General features: G+C 32.5%; 2 protein-coding genes across 8 annotated transcripts in view; one reads left to right on the top strand and one right to left on the bottom strand.

The window, feature by feature from the left end:
- Nucleotides 1–15,874, top strand: part of LOC127700516 (proprotein convertase subtilisin/kexin type 7-like) — a 36,602-nt gene extending 20,728 nt beyond the window's left edge. For both annotated transcript variants that reach the window (XM_052204039.1, XM_052204040.1), the window contains exons 10-17: nt 454–621; nt 1,067–1,174; nt 1,389–1,494; nt 3,324–3,480; nt 6,015–6,109; nt 7,223–7,316; nt 9,204–9,321; nt 10,776–15,874. In XM_052204039.1, the coding sequence (XP_052059999.1) occupies nt 454–621; nt 1,067–1,174; nt 1,389–1,494; nt 3,324–3,480; nt 6,015–6,109; nt 7,223–7,316; nt 9,204–9,321; nt 10,776–11,450 (1,521 nt within the window). In that variant the 3' untranslated portion in view covers nt 11,451–15,874. The remainder of the gene's footprint in view (nt 1–453; nt 622–1,066; nt 1,175–1,388; nt 1,495–3,323; nt 3,481–6,014; nt 6,110–7,222; nt 7,317–9,203; nt 9,322–10,775) is intronic.
- Nucleotides 1–25,901, bottom strand: part of LOC127700513 (uncharacterized) — a 235,518-nt gene that overhangs the window by 47,971 nt on the left and 161,646 nt on the right. The window lies entirely within an intron of this gene.

Here is a 25,901-nt window from a genome sequence, read left to right on the forward strand (position 1 = left end):
CTCGACCATTTACAACATTTGAATGACGTATAGGGCCAGTCCCCAGGGGTTCCTCCCCACCCCCAATGTTCTAGTATCTTGTAAATGGTCGAGATCCCCACCCCTAAACCCTATATATTCTGGTTTGTCATGCCAAGATGATTTGAATGATATACAAGGTTAGTCCCCAGGCATCACTAATGCATATAACTTTACTGGACCAAACCAATTTTCACTGGATGTGGCCCAATGTCAGGCGACCCTGGGAATTACGAATTATGGGAGCTTCGTTTGGGAGACTTCGTAACAGCATCCTGTTACAATCATTTCTTGTTATTAATGCTTTACATGAACTTGTTTTTTTTTTGTTTTTTGTTTTTTTTTCATTCCAGTATTAAAAAACTTTTTTTTATTAGATTAGATATTTTTTAACATTCTTCTATGTATCTTTTGCTATTTTCACTTTGACACCAGGTAACAACAGACTGGAACAAGCATGGAGCTTCAGGGTGTACATACTCACATACAGGTACCAGTGCTGCTGCTCCTATTGCTGCTGGGATGGTAGCATTGATGTTACAAGCTAGACCTTGCCTTACATGGAGAGATGTGCAATATATAATTGTTATGACAGCACAAAAGGTAGGAGTTATTTGCAGAAATGACCTCAATAATCGATTTGCTGGTAGAAATTTCTGAATGTTTAATCCAGCATAGTTATTTTTTAATGCTAATTTTTATACGGGAAAGCTGCTATTCTTAACAACAATCATAGATATTATGGCGAAAGATGGAGGAATTTTGATTTTTTTCTGACTTAAGAGACAGAATTAAATTGCAAAGAAAGAGAGACAGCTTTTTCCTTATAAACAAGGAACTTAATACCTTTTTCTACAAAAGTAGAATATTGTGTGAAATGAAATTATTTTCAAATTATCTAGGAAATAAATAAAAAAGTAAACTATTAAAAGAGGTTTTCCTTTAGTCAATCTATTGTCCTTAATATGCATGAAAATTTTGCCACATGGCTTTAAGCAAACCATCAATCAATCAATTTATCTTATAATTCAATATTTACATTCTATAGGTTGACATAGATTTAGCTCATTGGCAAAAGAATAAAGCAGGTTTATATCACAGCCACAAACACGGATTTGGTCTGATGAAGGCTTGGAGACTAGTTAATGCTGCAAGGGTAGGTTGAAATACAAAAGGTTATGTAATGATGGAATGGGGTATACGCTTACAAAGATTTAATTGAAATCGGCAGTATTTGTTAGAGAACAGTTACCTTTTTTTCAAATTAACTTAGTAAACTAACTGGTTAACTTCATATTTTTTTAACATTTATTATTGGAGAATGTAAATAGTTTCCATTCTCAATTTTAGTTGTACTTATTACTTTTTAGGTATGGGAACCTGTTCCATGGTTGACCTCATATATGCATTCCAGTGGTGATATCAATGTACAAATACCAAAAGGTGTAAACAAACCTCTCACAATCAAGTACACAGGTATATATCAATGTACAAATACCAAAAGGTGTAAACAAACCTCTCACAATCAAGTACACCGGTATATATCAATGTACAGATACCAAAAGGTGTAAACAAACCTCTCACAATCAAGTACACAGGTATATATCAATGTACAAATACCAAAAGGTGTAAACAAACCTCTCACAATCAAGTACACAGGTATATATCAATGTACAGATACCAAAAGGTGTAAACAAACCTCTCACAATCAAGTACACAGGTATATATCAATGTACAAATACCAAAAGGTGTAAACAAACCTCTCACAATCAAGTACACAGGTATATATCAATGTACAAATACCAAAAGGTGTAAACAAACCTCTCACAATCAAGTACACAGGTATATATATCAATGTACAAATACCAAAAGGTGTAAACAAACCTCTCACAATCAAGTACACAGGTATATATCAATGTACAAATACCAAAAGGTGTAAACAAACCTCTCACAATCAAGTACACAGGTATATATCAATGAACAGATACCAAAAGGTGTAAACAAACCTCTCACAATCAAGTACACAGGTATATATCAATGTACAGATACCAAAAGGTGTAAACAAACCTCTCACAATCAAGTACACAGGTATATATCAATGTACAAATACCAAAAGGTGTAAACAAACCTCTCACAATCAAGTACACAGGTATATATCAATGAACAGATACAAAAAGGTGTAAACAAACCTCTCACAATCAAGTACACAGGTATATATCAATGTACAAATACCAAAAGGTGTAAACAAACCTCTCACAATCAAGTACACAGGTATATATCAATGAACAGATACCAAAAGGTGTAAACAAACCTCTCACAATCAAGTACACAGGTATGTATCAATGAACAGATACCAAAAGGTGTAAACAAACCTCTCACAATCAAGTACACAGGTATATATCTAAGGAATGCCGGTGTTTCTTTTATATTATATACCTTCATTAGAACTTTTTAAATTTCAATTCAGGGTTAGTTATTGTTCATTTAATTATCTTGTTTTAATGTCAACCTTTCATTATGTAACCTTCAATCTCTCCAAATTCAGAGTATTTTATTTATTTATGTTCATTTAACATTTTCTTTTTTATACGCCCTTTTATGGGACGTATTATGGCATACAGTTGTCCGTCGTCAACATGTCGGACATTAACTCAAAAACGCTTTAACCAATTTGCATGAAACTTTGGTGAATTGTTAATATCTATTGACGTGAGCTCCCTTTTGTTTTTTATATATTTTAGATTTTACGTTTCAGAGTTTTGGGGTTTTATTCATTAAAAAAAGGGGGATTTTCCAGTTTTCGGACAATAACTCACAAACTCTTTCAGCAATTTGCAAGAAACTTTGGTAAATTGTTTATAGCTATTGACATGAGCTCCCTTAGATTTTTATAAATTTTAGATTTTACGTTTCCGAGTTATGGGGTTTTATTCATTAAAAAAAGGGGAATTTTCCAGTTTTCAGACAATAATTCAAAAATGCTTTTAGCAGTTTTCATTAAACTTTGTCGACTGATTTATATCTATTAAGATAACCTCCCTTTAGTTTTTTATAAATTTCTGATCTGACATTGAGAAGTTATTGAACTTTATTCTTTGAAAACGCGATGGGCGTATCATGCGCTCATGGCGCAGCTGTTTATTCTTTCGACCTTTCATAATGTAACCTTCAACCTCTACTTCAGTCCTACCTTCAGTGATGTACATATTTTTTTGTTATTTCAACTATTGGCTGATAACAGGTGAGAAAAATACACAGGTGTCTCAAAAATATAAGTTATTTATGAATGTAATTTAATTTTACAGTTTCCAAGGCAGACATTGAAGGATTTGACCTTTTTACCCTTGAAAATGCACAGTTAGCAGTCACAATAACACATCCTACTAGAGGAGACTTAGAAACTGTCCTTCTTTGTCCAAGTGGTACCAGATCTATCATGGGTGCTTACAGAATGTATGATAGGTGAGAAATGGTTGTATAAATAATAAATAGGATTTTATATTTTAGTGTTCTGCCTAAGGAAATTACTCCCACCACTAAGTAGCTGGCCAATATGGTATTATCCATGTCCGTTCTTCTTGAAATATACAGTTGTCCAGATTTTTCAAATATTGATCTGATTTATGGTACATAAGTGTATAATGATGACTAACAGATCTAGTTTGTGTAGGGTTCAAGACTTGACCTTTTCCTGAATTATTACCCTTGGACAGAGAATCTCATGATAATTGTACTTTTTTCTCTAATACCTGCAGATCTGGAGTTGATTTTTGTGTACATAAGTGTATAACGATGACTTACAGATTGAGTTTGCATTTTGTTCTGGTTGACTGACTTTTCATGGAATTTTAGTTTGAATTTGATTTCTGGTGATCAATTTTTGTTGACATGGTTTTCTGATTCAACAAATACACAATGAATTTTCACAGTTTTGCCAAGCTAGCAACACCAAAAACCCATGTTTTGCCAGTGTAAGTCCCTTGTAAACTTCACCTTTCATATAAATTCAGTGGCGTAGCTTGCATGTATGTTCAGATGCTCAAGCATCCACATCATTTTGACAAAAAAAACCAGTAAAAAATAAATAATATTGCATGTGTTCGCAGCAGATAAACTCGGAGGTATCTGAATGTAACAAGGGTGAGAATATGAGGATGACTCCCAATCATTTCCGTAGCAGTATTCATGGGTGTGTTTGTTCTTCGTTTAGTTTATGTAAACAAAATGAATAAATAGCAGAAGGTAAAATAACAAAATTAGAGGAAAATTCTAAACGGAAAGTCCTGAAGCAAATGGCAAAATCAAAAGCCCAAGCGCATCAAACGAATGAATTACAACTGTCATATTCTTGACTTGGTATAGGCATTTTCCTTTGTAGGAAATGGTGGATTAAACCTGGTTTTATAGCTAGCTAAACCTTTCACTTGTACGACAGTCGCAAAAAATTCCATTATTGACAACGATGTGTGAACAAAACAAACAGACATAAAATGTATAAATGTCAAAAATAGTGGTACAGCAGTCAACATTGTGTTATAATCTTAATCACTATAAAAACAAGCAAATATTTCAACAAAGATAAACAAAAAGGCATATAGACAAAGCACATTGGCAAAAACAAAAGACAAGAATACAAAAATTTACCATATAGCACAAAAACACAATGACGGGATGTATAAGTACCAAGCCACGTCAAATGGATATTGCCGACTTAACAGTAAAAGTAATCATGACTTTACAAAGACAAATAAAACAATATTATAACACGTTCTTAAGATGCTGAACAACGTCAGTACCTAGAATCTATACTTCAAGACCATCGTGTATAATTTGGGAAGTTGATACGGAATATTTATTAACAAGGGTTGGTATCTTCCAATGAACTTTTTTTCAGAAAAAGGACGAGACGTTCTTTGACATATCCCTGGTTAATCAACTTTCTGCTCAGACACTGGTGACGTTTTACAAAATCTGAGTTAAGCTGCAAGCTCTTGAATACCGAATGATTTGGGAAATGTATATTCCATATGTAGGTGAAGTTGGGATATTGCTACGAAGGTGATAATTTCAAAATTGAAATTGTCTCGTTTGTCATAGATTCTGGTACTGAGATGACCACTTATGTTAAATTCGAGATATAAGTCTAAAAATGAGACAGAGGAAGCCGTGTCTGTTGTTTCTTTAATTTCTAGTTCTGGAGGATATATTAATGGAACCCAATCAGAAAAGTTTGGATTGTTAATAGATATAACATCATCAATATATCTGCATGTGAAATTAAATGAGCTGGTTTCTTTGGTCTTCTTGTATTTTACAAGTGTCTGAAGGATATCAGACTCATATGAAAATACGACGAGGTCGGCAAAGAGAGACACACAGTTCGTTCACATAGGAATGCCGACAATTTGTTAAAAAGTCTACCTCAAAATTCAGATAAGCGTTCTCGACTTTTTCATAAAAAGTCTACGTCGTCGGCTACGACAAGCGCAGAGGATGATTATACGCAGACCCGCGGACAGTTTCATCTGCAATTGAGCCAAGCGTGACAGAGTGTGATCATTCATGGGCTTATAAATACCTGTGTCCATCTAGGTTCAAATATTAGTTTTTCTTTCAAAAAAATATACCTGTTATATCTTAACAGAATATACATTTTTTAACATTGCATAGAATATTATTGATACTGTAAATATTTCAACATTTTGTCCTGTTTAGATTGGGTGGGAAACTTTAACGTTAAATATTTTCGAATTGAATGATGATAGTTTCAAGAAAACAATAAATTCTGCATACAGCAATATACAGGGAAAATGTCCAAAAAATATCATTTTCTGCATATAATGTTCCAAAAAATGTTTTGACATCCACTTGCTTTTAGTCCTAGCTATGCCACTGAAATTGGTGGAAATGAAGTAATTTCCTTACGGTATAATATTTGTTCTCACACATCATAATTTTGAAAGATGTCCCCTGATATAATTTCATTGATATTACAGATCTGATAAAGGGTTGAGTGATTGGACATTTAACACTGTAAGGTGCTGGGGAGAGAGTCCAGTTGGAGAGTGGGTTATAAAGATCTCTGATAAAGGTATGAATATAAGGTTACTTTATAAAGTTGAATTAAGATGTATGACATACAAAGTAGAATCTTTGCAAGTAGTTCAGTAAACTTAAGTTAAGCACAAAGGTAGCATGAAATAAGCAAGAGGAATAGACCAATTTCAAAGTAAAATTTCCTATTATCAATAAATGTGTTTAAAGACCTTTTTTATTTATTAAGAGTTTTTTTGTTGGTCTATTGTCTATTGTTGTCGTATATTTCTCCGGGAAATTCGTACAGTTTGTGAGTTTTGTAAAACTGAAAATATCATGAAACATATTTAATCATTAGTCTTACCAGAATTGGTGAATATCCGATCATATATAAAATTCATCGAAGAAATTAAATGTAATGTGAGAGTACCCAAATTCCTTCTATTTCAACAGTTTTTCATCTTTGTTTATTTATAAAACAGACAAAAGTTTCCATTTTGTGTTTTTATATTTTATAGATGTATCCCTATTTTCTATATAGTTCCACAATTTAATTTTGAATCTGTACTGAATTATAGAAAAAAGGGTTTTAACCTACCTTTAAACTATCGAAGATTCTGTAATGAGGAGAAACTAAATTGCACACATGCTTATGTACACGTCCTTAAAAATTGAATAACTTATGTTTTGTTATATTTCTTCATATTAACAGGACAGTTTAACCATAGTCTAAACTTATTTTGCATTTTGTAAGAAATGGATATTTGTGACATATTCTATTTGCTTATTTTTGAAAGTCTACTTTTTGTGGATGTTATCTTATATTTAACTATTTTCACTGGAGACTTCATCTATTGATATGTAGTGTGACCGGTTTGTGTATCTTTGAAAATATTTAGATACTTTGAAAGGCGTGCACAATTACAAATGATAAAAAAATCAAATTGTTATGATAACCTGCAAGATTTCCCGTTTCCTTGTTGCAAAATGGGTGCAAATTGGGTACTGTGATATTTATTATAAACTTCCATATCATTTATGTTTTTACATGAATCTCACATTTAATACAACATGTAAGAATGAGATATTTGATTTAGTTTTGACATCAATTTTGTGTAATTTTTATTGATTTCACATGATAAATGAAATTTCTTACATTTCATTTAAGGAAGAGATTTTTCTTCTATTGGATACCTGAAAAGATGGAAATTACGATTGTTTGGTACATCTATGTCTACAGATATGTTTCAACAAAGAAGAAGGTAAAATTTTACTTTTGTTTTCTATGATATTTTCTTAATATTACATAGGAGTTAACTTCTATATAGATACGCAATTTGTCAATGTAAGAACAGAAGGTGGTTACTATTTTTTATGATTTAGTCCTATGAAAAATATCAGTAATAATAGAATTTTATTAGAAATTTTGTTATTGGGTCCTTAAGGTTTTATGACCTGCCTAGCATTATATTTTCTGGTACCCCTGTGTGTCTATTCATCTGTCCGTCCATTCTGTGTCTGGTAATAGTTTTTGATTAAGGTAGAATACACAAGTTTATTATGATGCAAACTTTTAAAATTATATGCCAAATTATGGTTTTGACCCTGATTTTACAGTTCAATGAACATGAAAATGTGATACAGAGATATCAGTACATTCTCAGGTTAGGTTTAACTTGTTGGTTATGGTACTTCAACCAGGAAGTTTTGTCACATCAACTTTACACTTAGTACAAATGTTCATTATAATGTTAACTATTTAAAGTGTATGCCAAATTAGGATTTGACCCCAATTTCACGGTTCACTGAACATAGAAATATATTGTGAGTGGGGCATGGTATTGTAAGGACACAGATTCTTGTTGTTGTGTATTAATATTGGACTGATACTGCAGCAAAAAAGACATTTAAAGAAAGCTACAATACCATGGACATAACATAAGAGAAGACAAGGTCCTGTACATTAATAAGGACCATCATGGTTAGGCAATGCAAACATTGGGATTTATAGATATGACAATATTTGTGAAAGAAAACTTGAAAATGTGAAACTGTAAATCTGCTTTATTGAAACAAATAGTCTACAGCATTGATGTTGTTAGTAATTTTAACACTGGATGAATTCCTCAAACCATGCCACATTTTTGTCTCGCCTTGACAGAGTCAAAAAGCGAGACATAGGTATGCTGTTTCCGGAGTCGGCGGTGGCGTCAACAATGTATTCGTTTGTGATTAGGTCTAGTTCATGGTGAACCACTAGTGGTAGGTCAATGATATTTGGTATACAGTTGAATTAGCATTGGCACATCTCATTATCATGGAGATTATTTGGCCCCGCCCCTCAGTCATGGTTTATTGACTTTGAAACTTTGCTTAGTTTTCATGTATTAGTTTGTGATTAGGTAAGTTTATGGGGAACCACTAGTGGTAGGTCAATGATATTTGGTATGCAGTTGTACAAGCATTGACCTATCTCATTTCCATGAAGATTATTTGGCCCTGCCCCTTCAGTCATGGTCTATTGACTTTGAAACTTTTGCTTAGTTTTCATGTATTAGTTTGTGATTAGGTCAGTTTATGGGGAACCACTAGTGGTAGGTCAATGATATTTGGTATGCAGTTGTATAAGCATTGGCATATCTCATTTCCATGGAGATTATTTGGCCCCGCCCCTTCATTCATGGTCTATTGACTTTGAAAATTTGGTTAGTTTTCATGTATTTGTTTGTGATTAGATCAGTTTATGGGGAACCGCTAGTGGTAGGTCAATGATATTTGGTATGCAGTTGTATAAACATTGGCATATCTCATTTCCATGGAGATTATTTGGCCCCACCCCTTCAGTCATGGTCTATTGACTTTGAAACTTTTGCTTAGTTTACAAGTTAATGTTTGTGTTTAGGTTTCTTTAAAGGGAACGACTTATGAAAAGTCAATGGTATTTAGTATGCAGTTGTATTAGCATTGGCACATCTCATTTCCATGGAGATTGTTTAGCCTTGTACCTTTAGTCATGGTTCATTGACTTTGAATATTTTCCATAACTTACATGTTAAAGTATTGTTATTTTAATTTCAACATTTGTATTATCAAAATAACAAATAGGCGAGACATATCTCTGTGTAAACAATTTATATTCTATTTAACAGTATAATAGAAGAGGCAATGAGTGGACAGTATTTGAACCAGAGTTACATTCCAGAGTGCCAGGAACTTCCCAACACAGCCAAACCTGATAGTACTGCCATGAGTGAGAAGACACTAAAGGTATAAATTCTATTTACTTCCATAAACCAAAAACTTAAACACACTCAATTTTTTATGTGTAGTTGATTCCTTTCCAGTCAGGTTTGTAGCCTTTGTAAAAGAATAAAATTGAACAAGTGCATAAATGCATGTGTGTAAATAAGCCAAAAGAAATAATTCTTTATAAAAATTACAACAAATTTTAGATGCACCTTAACAGAATATTTTATATACTATGATATGTCTTTCACCCAAAATATGAAATGCATTTTTGTCTCGCCTTGACAAAGTCAAAAAGCGAGACATAGGTATGCTGTTTCCGGCGGCGGCGGCGGCGGCATCAACAATGTATTAGTTTGTGATTAGGTCTAGATCATGGTGAACCACTAGTGGTAGGTCAATGATATTTGGTATGCAGTTGTATTAGCATTGGCACATCTCATTACCATGGAGATTATTTGGCCCCGCCCCCTCAGTCAAGGTCTATTGACTTTGAAACTTTTCATAGTTTACATGTATTAGTTTGTGATTAGGTCAATTTATGGGGAACCACTAGTGGTAGGTCAATGATATTTGGTATGCAGTTGTATAAGCATTGGCATATCTCATTTCCATGGAGATTATTTGGCTCCGCCCCCTTAGTCATGGTCTATAGACTTTGAAAATTTTGCTAAGTTAACTTGTATTAGTTTGTGATTAGGTCAGTTCAAGGGGAACCATTAGTGGTAGGCCAATGTTAATTGGTGTTCAGTTGTATAAGCATTGGCACATCTCATTTCCATGGAGAATATTTGGCCCCGCCCCCTCAGTCATGGTCTATTTACTTTGAAACTTTTGCTTAGTTTACATGTATTAGTTTGTGATTAGATCAGTTTAAGATGAACTGCTAATGTTAAGTCAATGATATTTGGTATGCAAATTTATTGGCATTTGCAATTATCGTTTCCATGGATATTATATAGCCCCACCCTTGATCATGGTTCTTTGACTTTGAAACTTTTACATAGTTTACCAGATAGTGTTTGTGTTTAGGTTTGTTTAAAGGGAATGACTTATAATAAGTCAATGGTATTTGGTATGCAGTTGTATTAGCATTGGCACATCTCATTCCATGGAGATTGTTTAGCCATGTACCTTCAGTCGTGGTTCATCGACTTTGAATATTTGCATAACTTACATGTTAAAGTATTGCTATTTTAATTTCAACATTTGCATTATCAAAATTACAAAATGGCGAGACATATCTCTGTGATAACAGTTTATGTATATTTTTACCCTATCTTGCATTTGAATGAATTTAATGAATAGAGAGAGATGTGGGGTATACGTTAATGAGACAGCAACCCTATGACAAAACTAATCAAAAGACATCTATAGAACAACATGCAGTCTTCAACAATATTTCTATGGTAGATTTGGGACTTATTAGTACATTCAGATTAATATCTGTTATGGATTTTTTAATTTTTTTGTAGATTTTGACACTTGCCAGTGCATTCTGTGTAGTATTGGCAATTTACCAGTCTTTTGAATATATATTCTGTTACGATGAAGAAAAAAAGCTAGTTTCCAGAATGAGAAAAGTTTATGTCAGAGCTCAGCAGCTTTCACAAGGCAATGACCCATCAGAAACCACAGGGTTGTTGTCGTCTGCTCAGGATACAACAGGAAGTAATACTGATTTATGGGAAGAATATCCAATGCAGGAGTTGAGTTCTACAATAAGTGAAGAGCAAGCTGATGGAGATCAGTATTATAACCTTCGAGTGGCACTGCCACAACAAGGAGTTTATACAGAAAGACATTCCAGTTTTCAGAATAGTAATGATCAGGTTCCAAGTGACCTGCATGTGGCAGCAACTGATGGAGCATGTCATAGTTCTGGACATGCTCTATCAGACAATAGTGTAGAACGAGAATCATTTAAATGTAATGATACAAATCATATAGAACCAGACTTGAATAGTATCCATAAATGTGCCAACCAATCAGAAAATCCACAAAAACCACATTGTGCCATAAATAAATTACCAACAATCAGTGATACAAGTTTAAGTGATGATGAGAATGTTATTTATAGTCAAGTTCTTGTAAATTCTAGTCATTCAGATGAGGAGCATGCTCATTTGATAAGTTCTAAGTCTACTTAACAGTTGCCTTTTGTTTATGAATTTTGAAATTATTAAATTTTTTAAAACCTTTTTTTAATGTCATGTTCAAATTTTGTACGGTAATTAAAAAAAGTGTTATTTTATTCCATTCTTACTGATAAGCTTTGTTTATCATAGCTTTTAAGTAAAATAGAATAATAGTATGGCACATTTGTTTTGATCTCACAGTACTTTATATGCAAAGTCAGCACTTGAAATGTTTTGTAGAAATTAAAAAAATATGCTATGTTTGAACAATATTTACAACGATATTTGCTAAAATTAGCGAGTATAATCTTTACTTTTAAAAACAAATACTTATATATGCCAACCTATTGAAGTATTCCATGCTCAGTATATCTTGGCAATTTCACATAACTGTTTTAATAGTGGTCTTTATATTTATATGAGTTTACTGATTCCATATAAGTATTTTATATTGTACTTGTACTATCACTGAAATTTCATAAAAGCTTTAATAGATACAATTTGTTTTTTTAAATAGAAGAAAATTGATACTTACAAATGTTATTTTTTATTTCAAAATGTGTATAAAATCCATATCAGAAGTGCCATGTTTTGTCCATTATTATATTTCTAGTCTGTTATTTTTATTCAAGTGTATAAATATTTTATGCTATGATTTTTTAAAATTTTTTTTGGTACAAAAAATAGATTAGACTGGCTGTGTTATTATAGAAAGCTCCTAATATATAGTGCAATGGAAGTTTTAAGCATTAGTGGTTGGTGATGGTAAAAAATTGAAAAAATGGGGTTGCTGAAATATTGGTTTGAATTGGGGTTAAAATGTTAATAAAGGTTATTCCTAAACTATATGTATGAGTGTATACAGGTGCTTTTCTTAATTATATGGTGTTGGTTAAAAATTTGTACAGAAAGGGTAAAATCAGTCAATTATTCAGGTGATGATGTGTGTTTTGTATGGAAATGTTAGTAAACAGTGTTAACGATTTTTTAAAGGGCTTCCCTAAACCCCTTTTTTAAACTTTCTCACAATCTTAACTATATGCTGTTGTACACCCCCTATTTAGTTTTTTTTTTTTGTGTTTCCTGTTGCAAGTCAAGGAAATTGCAAGGGACCAGGGGGTATCATTTTGTGAGCTTTGTTGGCAGTACCTCTAGTTTGAGATTCTAGATTACCTAGTATGGGTACTGTTGTTTAAGTGCCTACAAACTTATGCAATAAATCAGAAGTTATTATGTTTTTTTTATATTTATAAATTTTTAGTATAACATTTATATAGAATTTAATTTAAAAAAAAAATTATTCTAAGTTCATAGTGATTTTGTACAGTTGCAAAGCTTCATTTTAATGATTTAAAATTACACTGTCAATCAAATTTATTTGTTTTGTTATTGCTTATCTCATTAAAAGATTGCTTTTGATAAAGAATTGGGTACAATAAATCAGGTTATTTTAGTCTCAGACTTTGTTCAAAGTTTGGGTCTTAGGGAGGGGTAAGTCATTGAATTTTTTTGTCATTTTCATCATTGGCATTTCATAGCCTTGTACAATGCATTTAAATAGACAGTGAAATGTTTGCATAATGTACAGTTAAATCTCTACCACTAACATTGCAAAATACCCTTTGTATGGTATTCTAAAATCCCAATTTTTGAAAAATATTAGTAATCTTTCTGTGAATATCCGGGATCTGGGTAAAAACTGTATGGGGAGTTAATTACACAAACTGGTACTTTCTTTTGTAAATATTTACTGAAAATGACTGAGTTCCCAAGTCTGGAAAAATAGGTGAAAATTCCTAAAACAACTCTATAATAGCAGGTGCACAACTTCAACATGTCTGCCATCTCTCTGTGAAGTTTAAGGGATCTGTGTTGTAAATTGTAGGAGGAGTTAATTACAGTTACCACTTTTCATCGCCCACCAGCCTGCCCATTCATCCGTGATCACCCTACTAAAAGCCGGTTTTAAACTTTGATCAACCAAGCTAAAAATGAATCATTCATCTTACACTGTAGTTCTTGATACTAAAGGGGTACTAGCTGTCAAATTCGTGTTCACCAATTTGACTCAAATTCTCATATTTGATTGATAACAATGTCAAACATTTATCCAACCTATTAAAAGTCTAAAATAAACAGTTAACAGGACATAGGCATGATTACACGTAGCTTCGTTTCATGTGTATTTTAGTCTAGACACCATCTAATTAACTATAGAGTTGACTTCCAAAGTCATCTGATGACCATATAAGCGATGTAAACATAAATAAAGATATAAATAGATTAAGCGAACTTGTGCTATTGGATTTTTCTAGGTCTGTTTAATTTCATATTATAGATTAAAAATATATGTTTATCATCGTTTTTACCTGTATAAGAATGATTTTTTGTGGATCGGATCAGTCAATCAAATGATTTACCTTTGTTTCACTTTCAATGTTGACATTCTTTTCCTTTAAATAACTTTACACATACAATTCACGTGTTATCGATCTCTAGCTAAGGGGTTAAATTGAAGTTCACATGAATACGGATTCAATGAGGTCAAATTATTCACTTGCAAGTGAATAATTCATCATCAATGTTTCTTAGCTTATTTTGACAAAATTGAACCATACTGGTGGCTAAAAGCGAATAATTATTTCACTATTTCACTTCCATTAATGATTGAACAAAAAAAAAATCATATATTAGATTTTTTATATATCTCGTAGCTAGTGCCTCTTTAAAGACCAGAGTTTACCATGCATAATTATACTTTTCCATCCAGACAGTTAGACAAGGCCATTTACAAAAATTTCTCAAAAGTAAAAAACATTTGTAACTTTTGAAACACCTGGTCACTACTTAATACTGCTTATATTCTTTTTTGTAAGGTAAAGGCTTATTCTGTTTTTTGGTGGGTATGTTAAAGATAGACCATATGTCTTTAATGCCCATATTCAATTCCTTCAAATTTTGTCCGATCATCTAATTAATATATAAAATATTCAAGTTAAGTTATGCCCTATCACTTTTTATGATATTTATTATTTTACTTCTGAGATAAATTTGTGTGTATGTTTTTCTTATTGGACTTGTACCATTAATTGATGCCCATATGTATTATTTAAATAGATTTGTGATTTGCATAATGATAATGATATCTTTTTTGTTTGTATACAACATACCGGTATATCATTGACTAAATTTTCCATATGCAAAATGAGACTCCTCAAGTTTCAATGAACACGTTTCATTAAGAAATCCATTGTAATTACATTATATTATATTTTGCAATCTGCAGGCCATATTGCTTTAATTTTCATTGTCAGTTCGATATTAGGTCTTTCAGTCGTGGAGAACAAGAAACACTAATTCCAGTACTTTTGATTGGTTGATTTCTGAATCTGAATATGATAATCATACTCAAAATGTTTATGACTGTAAGACCAGATGTTTTGATCTTATATTGATGATACGTGTACTACAACTAATTATGTTTTAAGTTGAGTGTAGACCTTTGATTATTTACTATACTTTTGTTGTTTCTGTGCTCCAAGAGTTTGAAATATATACTCAAGCATTGCTGTTTAGCTAGTTTTTATAAAATCAATATTGCTTGCCTATTTATTTATTTGTTTCCTCTATTTCCTTTACCTTAAATAATCATTGAAAGACTCAACAGTTTTGGATAAAGTATCTATTATATATCATTGAATGAGTTTTGAATAATTTAAATTAAATTAAGAGATATCAATTTAAGGTCAGTTTTTTTTTAATCTTTTTGTGATATTTACATGTATTATATATATTTGTACTTCTATTTGCTGTTATTTAATTTGCTTTATCTTAGAAAGTATAGAAAGTAATGCATTTCATTTTTTCAGTATTCATATGCAGTTCCGAAATTTCATAAAATTCTGAGATTTAGCATTAATGAACCAGTTACCTTTATAAAATTCATTCAATTAACCCAGGGAAGGCACTTTGAAATTGGGTAACCATCTATAGAGCCAATTTTATAGTTTCTCTTATATTTTCATTGTGCAAAATAAGCTCTACCATAGTTGAGATTACAAAGCCTTCCCCTTGGTACCATGTATGCTTATATGGAACAACCCTTTAAAATATTAAGCTTTACAGGTAACCATTATTAGATAAAATGAAAAATACTTTGCATTTCCTGATAAGGGTTTTACATTATTGTAACTGTTGAATGCATGCGTTTCACAGATTGTTACCTTGTGTTCACATATTTGATTTTTAGTGTGTTCAAACTATATCCAGTATGTATTTAGGGCAAATTCACATGCTTTTCAGAAAAGATTATTTTTGTATGAATACAACTATATGTATTCTTGTTGATTGTATTTTTAAGAATTCCTGTTATTTTGTGGTGCTATGATTATCATATACATTTGTAATTGAAATAAAGGAGGGATTACTTTTATAAATTTGACTTTTTCTTACACCACTACAAGTATGTATTAATAATATTCGTCTTTGAAATATTTATTGAATACCAGTTTTATTAGATTTATCTAGCCTCACAGTATATGAAGTCAATTATCCATTTAATTCCTCAATTGCATTGCAACAAAGGAATGTAGTAATTGTCTGAATCCAATTGACCATTGCCCTTGCGGCTACAGCTCCATGCACCCATATAACATTTTGTTATTTGTGGTATTGTGTTGCAGTCTCATTGACATATACTGTCCATTTATTCAAACCCATCCTTCAGGACCCTTTTTCTCATCTCTGAAAAAGAGTTACCGGTACTTTGTAATAGTTCGGGCATCTGTGATCCTTCTAAAACCTCTGTCTAAATCAGAGGTATATTATTTTAGTTTGAACACAACTCCAAGCTTTTAAACAAATACATCTGATACGTGTTCAAATTAAATCATGAAGTGAAGATGACCATGCATGCAGATCTGAAAATAACTTTCTCTAATTTTTTCACTATTTTTACATTTCCCAACCTATTGTGAAAAAAATTGTTCTCCTCACTAGTGAAATAACTGTTCTCGACAAATGATTGGTCGAAAGTTCAATTATGACATCAAATTTTCTTCTGAATTTCCTATTGTGAGTCATGAAAAAAGGCGACCATGCCTGATGACATCACATATAAAGAACACAACTTTCTGCAAATCTTTGAAAAGGAAGGATAAACTTGTTTAAATATCGTCTTAAAATCATCAGAGAAACAGATTCCACCACTATATCTCGTGTATTACGATATTTCTCCAATCTCAACAGTTAAATTTTAAATATTTAACTGTCTCGAATGGAGAAATATCATAATACACTTGATGCAGTGGTGGAATCTATATCTCCTCAACTCATCACAAGAAAGTTTGAGACCAAACATCAAATCAGTCCTTTATAAAGAAGCTGAGTCACATATAACAAATTCATGGACAGACTGGGTAATTATAGTCTTGAGGTACCATCCACTCAGTGAGAAGGTGTTTAATAACATGGAGAATGATTGCACCAAAGTTTATGAATATTTGATACAAGACTGCTTAATATAAAAATAAGAAGATGTGGTATGATTGCCAACTCTCTACCAGATACCAAATGGCATGGAAGATATTAAACAACTACAGGTAACTGTACGGTCTTCAACAATGAGCAAAACTGGTACATTTGTACCACATTGTAAGCTATAAAAGGCCCCGAAATGACAAATGTCAAACAATTTAAACAAGAAACTATCGTCCTGATTTGTGTACAAAACAATAAACAGGAAAAAAACCAAATATGATATACAGCAACAAATGACAACCACTGAACTACAGGCTCCTGACATGAGATAGATAGTTGTCTTAAAGGCAATCATACCACATTACACTATTTTATATAACTTTTCCTTTGATGCAGTCATATAATGTTATGGGGTTGTCGTCGTCATCCAAAGACATTTGGTTTCCAGACAATAACTTGAGCATAAGTGTATGGATCTCTATGAAATTGTACAACAAAATTCCATACCATGAAAGGAAGATTGAGATTGATTTTGGGGGTTATTGTCTAAATTGTTTAGGAATCGGGCAAAAAAGGGGCAAAAAAAAAAAAGCATTTTTCTTGTTTCAGGAAAATAACTTGTGTATAAGTGTATGGATCGCTATGAAATTGTACCAAAAGGTTCCATACTTAAAAGGCAGGTTGGCTTGCTGTTCAGTGTGAGTCAAGGCTCAGTGTTGAAGGCCTTACTTTGACCTATAATTGTTAACTTTTTATTATACATTGTGACTTGGATGATGAGTTGTCTCATTGGCACTCATACCACGTCTTCTTGTTTATATGGGATTGATTTTGGGGGTCATGGCCCAAACCGTTTAGGAATTAGGGGCCAAAAAACTAGGATTTCTTGTTTCCTGACAATAAATTGAATATAAGTCTATGGATCTCTATGAAATTGTACCACAAAGTTCCATACCAAAAAAGGAAGGTTGTGATTGATTTTGGATGGGTTATGGCCCTAACCAATAAGGAAAAAGGGGCAAAAAACAATACTTTTCTAATACTTTGTATAATTTGCTTATTTCTTGACCAATTTCAATGGGGTTTAATTCAAATTCTTGAATTCTTGGGGTTCTTTGACCCCTTCACCCCCAATCCTGTGTGTAGTCTTGATTGCAATCGCCATTCTTTGATGGCCCATATGACCCTCAATACTTTTTGAGAACTGCCCAAGCTGAATTGTGTTGACAGCAGGGAATTCAACCATGCAATTCATGGTCCATAAACTCTTCCCAAATATGTTTTTATGAAAATATGACAACCTTAATGACCTTCTTAGAGTTCAAAATCGGAAAAATGTTAAAAGTAGCCAAAATGGGGTGGGGGTGGGAGTCATTTGATGGCTACTGCATTAATGGTATGGGCCATAGGTATTAACTATTATCCTAAACACATGCATAAGTGATACAGGAACACAATGAGGTATAATGTGGCCAAAAAAGATCTGGACTGTAAAATCTAGGTTTTGTCGGAAATCTGTAAAAATGGACATTTAGGCAGACCTGGGTTGCCAATAATAATTCCCCAGCAAGGCACTCAAGTCACATTTACTTCCAGTCAGTATGGATGTACTGCTCTATTTACTACAAGGTAATAATTGAATGACTAAGAAACACAGTTTGGTCAATGTACCCCTCTCAAGGTCGTATTAAAATCGAAAAATAAGACTGAAAATTACTATTTTACAGCTGGGGTGTGTTCAAAACCACCAAAAAAAAATTAACTGATTTAGATTGAATTTATGTAATAAGTCTTGAGAGCAAAAAATTATACAACTGTGTAAATGATGTCGAGGTCAGATGACATACCTACATCAAACATAGTTGACGAATTGCTTAAAATTTCTGAGACGGACTGAACCATGAAAACATAATGCTGACTTTTAAGAACCTTGAAAATGAGGTCAGGTTCAGATGAACTTGCAAGACAGACATGTTCACTATACACTCATTTCAAACACCAAATATAGTTGACCTATTGCTTACAGTACCTGAGAAACAGACTTTTCCACGAAAACTTGAAATTGACTAACGACCGATTAGAATGCGGTCAAGGTCAGATAAACTCTGCCAGACAGACATGTACACCTTCCATTCATTCCATACACCATATATAGTAAACCTATTGCTAATTAACAGTCTCTAAATTAATTTGACCATAAAGCATAAAATTGACCAATGAACCATGAAAATGAGGTCACAGTCAGATGAACCCTGCCAGACAGACATGTACACTTTACAATCATTCCATACACCAAATACAGTTGGACTACTGCTTATAGTATCTGAGAAACAGACCTAATCAATTAACTTTAACCTTGATCACTGATCCATGAAATGAGATCATGGTCAGGTGAACTCTATTTGACAGACATGTAGACTTTGCAAACTAAGGATTCCATATACCAAATATAGTTATCCAATTACTCATAATAAATGAGAAATTCATGACAACAAAACTGTACAGTTTTATCAAGCAGTCGCTGAACCATGAAAATTAGTTAAATGGACAATAGCAGAGGGACATTAACTGTTACCCTTGTCCGTCTGTACGTCCCAAAATTGGTTTCCATTCTCTAACTTTAGTTTGCCTCAACCAAATGTTATGAAATTATATACAATGCTTATTACCACAAAACACAGATCAAGTTCGAATCTGGGTGGCATCATTTTTATCGTTCTGGAGATATGTCCCTTTAATTATATGGAAAAATTGTTGAATTTTTCGTTTCCGTTCTCTAGCTTTAGTTTGCCTCAACTAAATGTTATGAAACTTACACACAATGCTTATTACCCAACTCAGATCAAGTTCCAATTTAGGTTGCATCACTTTCACTGTTCTCGAGTTATACCCCTTTATAACGTTTTATGCAAGTTTTGGTGAAATTTTTTTGTCAAAATTTAGATTTTGAGAAACATCTTTTTTGTGCTACGATTTAATCTAACTAGAGGCTCTAAAGAGCCTGTGTCTCTCACCTGCATCTTGTTCAATGGCCACTTTTTAGTAAAAATCATCATTAAAGGGTAATAATTCTATTAAGAGTTAACTGACAATTTCAGTCATGTTGACATATTTGTAGATCTTATCCTGCTGATAATTTTTTTTAAAGTTTTGTATTTATCTATTACAGTTTTCAAGATAATAGGCAAAAAAAGGAAAAAATAAATAAATGGGGAATGTGTCCATGGGACACAGATGATGCCCCCGCTTGCATATCATATAAATTTATAAAGGGACATAACTGAAGAACGGTAAAAGTGATGCTACCCAAAATTGTACTTGATCTGAGTTTTGTGGTAATAAGTATTATGTATAAGTTTCATAACATTTGGTTGAGGCAAACTTAAGTTAGAGAACGGAAACGAAAAATTCAGCAATTTTTCCATTTGTAAAGGGGCATAACTTTAGAACAATAAAAGTGACACCACCAAAATTCAAACTTGATCTGTATTTTGTGTTAATAACATTGTGTATACGTTTCATAACATTTGGTTGAGGCTAACTTAAGTTAGAGATCGGAAATGAAAAATTCAGCAATTTTTCCATTTGTAAAGGGGCATTACTCTAGAACTGTTTAAATGACACCACCAAAATTCAAACTTGGTCTGTATTTTGTGGTAATAAGCATTGTGTATAAGTTTCATAACATTTGGTTGAGGCAAACTAAAGTTAGAGAACGGAAACGAAACATTCAGCAATTTTTCCATTTGAAAAGGGCATAACTCTAGAACAGTTAAAGTGACACCACCAACATTTTATCCTGATCTGTGTTTTGTGGTAATAAGCATCGTGTGTAAGTTTCATAACATTTGGTTGAGACAAACTAAAGTTAGAGAATGGAAATGAAAAATTCAGCAATAATTCCATTTGTAAAGGGGCATAACTCTAGAACGGTTAAAGTGACCCACCAAAATTCAAACTTGATCTGTGTTTTGTGGTCATAAGCATTTTGTATAAGTTTCATAACATTTGGTTGAGGCAAACTAAAGTTAGAAAACGGAAACCAACTTTGGGATGTATGGACGGACAAGAGTAAAACTTAATGCCCCATCCGCTACGGCGGGGGCATAAAAATGTTAATGTAATAACTCAAATTAAGAGTTGACTCAGGATTTCGACCATTGTAACTTATTTGTAGATCTTGTCTTGCTGATCATTTTGCTATTAAAAGATTCTATCTGTCTATTATAATTTTATCAGATATTAGGCAATTACGTAAAGGATTGGTAAAAAAAAAAAAAATCATTTAACGGCAATAACTCTAGTAAGGAGTTGTCTGACGAATTTGGTCATGGTGATTTATTTGTAGATCTTGTCTTGCTGATCATTTTTGCGCTTAAAGATTTAGTCCATCTTTTATAATTTTTGGAGATAATAGACAAAAATCTTTAAAAATTTGTCATTTAAGGGCAATAACTCCTATAAGAAGTTGTCTGACAGTTTTGACATACCAGAAACAGTATGGGCCAGGTGAGCTTAAAATTATATAAAGGTATGATGCACTACAAAATGTATTCAAATAATTCCAAACGTCAATAAAATGCTCTGCTGGGGCGCAGCTTGATACGACCGCAGAGGTCGAACCCTGAACAGTTGGGGCAAGTATGGACACAACATTCAAGCTTGATACAGGACTGAATTTGGATTGTAATTAAATGTTTGACACAGCATAGGTTTCTCACACAGAATGAAAGTGGTCTAAGAACTTAAAAAATTTTTAATTGACCTATTCAAACCATATCATTATTATTTGCTTTTATATATAAATCAGAAATAACCAATTTAAAATGGAAAATTTTAAAGAAGAAAAAAAAGGAAAACTCTCCCCCCCCCCCCCAAATTTTTTGAACCCCCTTATGATTCATCACCCCCAAACTCAATCCCAGCTTTCCCTTTGTGGTATGGTACCTTGCAGTACAATTTCAGAGAGATCCATACACTTGAACACAAGTTATTGTCTGGAAACTAGAAAAATGCTTGTTTTCTGGCCCCTTTTTGGCCCCAAATTTCTAAACGCTTAGGGCAATAAACCCCAAACTCAAACCCAGCTTTCCCTTTGTGATATGGAACCTTGCAGTACAAATTCATAAAGATCCACACACTTACACACAAGTTATTGTCCTTAAACTAGAAAAATGCTTGTTTTTTTGCCCTTTTATAGCCCCTAATTACTAAAATTTTGGGGGAATTACCCCCAAAATCAATCCCAGCCTTCCCTTTGTGGTATGGTACCTTGCAGTACAATTTCAGAGAGATCCATACACTTACACACAAGTTATTGTCCTGAAACTAGATAAATGCTTGTTTTTTTGCCCTTTTATGGCCCCTAATTACTAAAATTTTGAGGGAATTACCCCATAAATCAATCCCAGCCTTCCCTTTGTGGTATGGTACCATGCAGTACAATTTCAGAGAGATCCATACACTTGAACACAAGTTATTGTCTGGAAACTAGAAAAATGCGTATTTTTGGCCCCTTTTTGGCCCCTTATTCGTAAACTTTTTGGGCAATTACCCCCAAACTCAATTCCAGCTTCCCCTTTGTGATATGGAACCTTGTAGTACAATTTCATAAAGATCCATACACTTACACACAAGTTATTGTCATGAAACTAGAAAAATGCTTGTTTTTTGCCCCTTTTTGGCCCCTAATTCCTAAAATGTGGAGGCAATTACCCCCAAAATCAATCCCAGCATTCCCTTTGAGATATTGAACCTTGTGGTACAATGTCAGAGAGATCCATACACTTACACACAAGTTATGTCTGGAAGTTACAAAAATGCTTATTTTTGGCCCCTAATTCCTTAACTGTTGGTACCATAACCTCCAAAATCAATCCCCACCTTCCTTTTGTGGTATTGAACCTTATGGTTAAATTTCATTGAGATCCATTCACTTAAACTAAAGTTAGAGTGCGAAAACTAATGTGTCTTCGGACGACGACGACGCCAACGTCATACCAATATACGACCACAAAAATTTTTTTGCGGTCGTATAAAAATTGATTTATCTGTGTAACTATTCAAAATTAATTCCTGGAGTCAAATTTTGGCAAAAAACTTTCTATTTGTAAAAAAAAAAAACATTTCTTTGGTCTTGAATTTTAAATTGGTAATTTGGTGTATATATATATACATAAAATATGCTATTCATTATTGATTCCTGGTGTTATTTTTTTTTTTCACAATTGTGATGAAAATAATATATAATATATAATACTTTATTCAAATGTAATACAGCTTATAAAATATACATTTCTACAATAAATATTCATTGCATCAGTGTCATATTAATGACAATCATTAAACAATATACACATATGGCGGAGAATAACAATAATCATATGATAAATATAGTTTTTGCTTAAAAATCATGTATTTTGAGAAACTTCTTTTTCTGCTAGAATTTATGTTATGTAGGTATGACATGTTATTCCAAGATGATTCTCAGTGTTAAATTAAATAAAATAATTATATAATGAAAAATTTTCTATTGCTAGGATTTCACAGATATTGATTGATTGTTATTATATTGCTATTCCAAAATGATTCTCTGTGTAAAATGTTATTGGTTGGCTGCATTTTCAAAATGGCTGCAAAATGCCTTAAAATTCATAGTGGTTGGATTCAAATCAAACTAAATTTATGGAGAATACTTCTAAAATTTTTGTTTGTATCAGCACTAATACTAAATCAATTTTACATCTAGCATGACTAAGGTTATCTCCCCTTTATATCATCAAATTTAACCATTTACACAAAATTTCAACTTATCTAACAAAAACATTTTCAATTTCCTATTCATAATATATAACAATAGTTCAGTAACCCTTGACACAATGTTCAGAACGAAGTTCTTACAAGATCTCAATTTAATGGAAGTCAAATATTTGTTTAAACAAATGTGCCAATATAACCACTGTTCATTTTTTTCAAAAGGGAGTGTATGATAAGACCACCTTTCTGGCCCCTTGAATTTGAAGATCAAAAGTAGTATAATTTTTAGATCTTGTCATTATGAATTTGAAGATAAAAAGTAGTATAATTTTTAGATCTTGTCATTAATTTTTAAATATGGGCAACAGCTTGTTCCCAATAAGATATTTTGCTACAAAATGTATTTCACAAAGCTGTTAATATATTTGTAAAATATCTTTTTGGGTAAATCTTTTGCTTATATATCTATTTTGACCAACACTTTACATGAAATGGCCATATAAGGTCAAATACATAAGTTTCAACATATTTATAACATCATAGTGACATCACTAGTGACCTTTCTGCACTTGGTTCATTTATCAATACGGTATTGTGAAAGTGCCATTAGTCTCTTTGATAAACACAGTAATAAAAATTGGTAATATTGCACAAAGTTTTATTTTTACGATTTTAAATCATGTAATATTTCCTTAATTATGAATTCATTGTTTACAAAACTATTACCGCTAATAATAGTAACAACAGGAATAGGAACATTCATTATGGTGTTAACAATTTTCTCTCCTGAAAATTCAGAAAATGCATCAACTTCTCTTAAGGATGTTCGCTACTCTGTTTAAAAAAAACCAAGCTTTTTAAAAGACTGTTATGAATTGATAGCATATAAATAATGGAACTAAAAAAGCAGAAAATAATGACAGATCCGTGTCCGTGTATTTGAGATATAAGCCATTGAAAATTTGGCAGGAAATTATTCTCTCTAGATTTTTTTTCAAACATACATTAGGATTATTATGAGATTTAAAACTAGAGGCTCTCAAGAGCCTGTGTCGCTCACCTGTATTTACTGATGCTTTGGAAATCATGTAAAATAAGGTTAAAATCATAATTAATAGTATTAGATATTAGATATTATAATGATATCTAAGATAATAACAAACTAGAGGCTCTAAAGAGCCTGTGTCGTTCACCTCACCGTGGTCTATGTGCATATTAAACAAAGGACACAGATGGATTCATGACAAAATTGTGTTTTGGTGATGGTGATGTGTTTGTAGATCTTACTTTACTGAACATTCTTGCTCCTTACTATTATCTCTATCTATAATGAACTTGGCCCGGTAGTTACAGTGGAAAATAGTTTGTAAAAATTTACAAAAATTTACAGAACTTATGAAAATTGTAAAAAATTGACTATAAAGGGCAATAACTCCTTAAGGGGTCAATTGACAATTTTGGTCATGTTGACTTATTTGTAGATCTAACTTTACAGTTTATCTCTATCTATAATAATATTCAAGATAATAACCAAAAGCTGCAAAATTTTATCCTGATCAGATTTGCTCTAAATGCTTTGGTTTCAGAGATATAAGCCAAAAACGGCATTTTACCCTATGTACTATTTTTTAGCCATGTCAGCCAACTTGGTTCGCGGGCGGGGTCATCGGACACATTTTTTAAACTAGATACCCTAATGATGATTGTGGACAAGTTTGGTTAAATTTGTCTTAGTAGTTTCAGAGGAGAAGATTTTTGTAAAAGATTACAAAAATTTACGAAAAATGGTTAAAAATTGACTATAAAGGGCAATAACTCCTTAAGGGGTCAACTGACCATTTTGGTCAGGGTGACTTATTTGTAGATCTTACTTTGCTGAACATTATTGCTGTTTACACTTTATCTCTATCTATAATAATATTCAAAATAATAACCAAAAACGGCAAAATTTCCTTAAAATTACCAATTCAGGGGGAGCAACCCAACAACAGGTTGTCCGATTCATCTGAAAATTTCAGGGCAGATAGATCTTGACCTGATAAACAATTTTACCCCATGTCAGATTTGCTCTAAATAATTTGGTTTCAGAGATATAAGCCAAAATCTACATTTTACACCTATGTTCAGGTCACCGGACACATTTTTTAAACTAGATACCCCAATGATGATTGTGGCCAAGTTTGGTCAAATTTGGCCCAGTAGTTTCAGAGGAGAAGATTTTTGTAAAAG

Source organism: Mytilus californianus, unplaced genomic scaffold, assembly GCF_021869535.1.
Source record: "Mytilus californianus isolate M0D057914Y unplaced genomic scaffold, xbMytCali1.0.p SCAF_5, whole genome shotgun sequence".
In the NCBI taxonomy this organism is placed as follows: domain Eukaryota; kingdom Metazoa; phylum Mollusca; class Bivalvia; order Mytilida; family Mytilidae; genus Mytilus; species Mytilus californianus.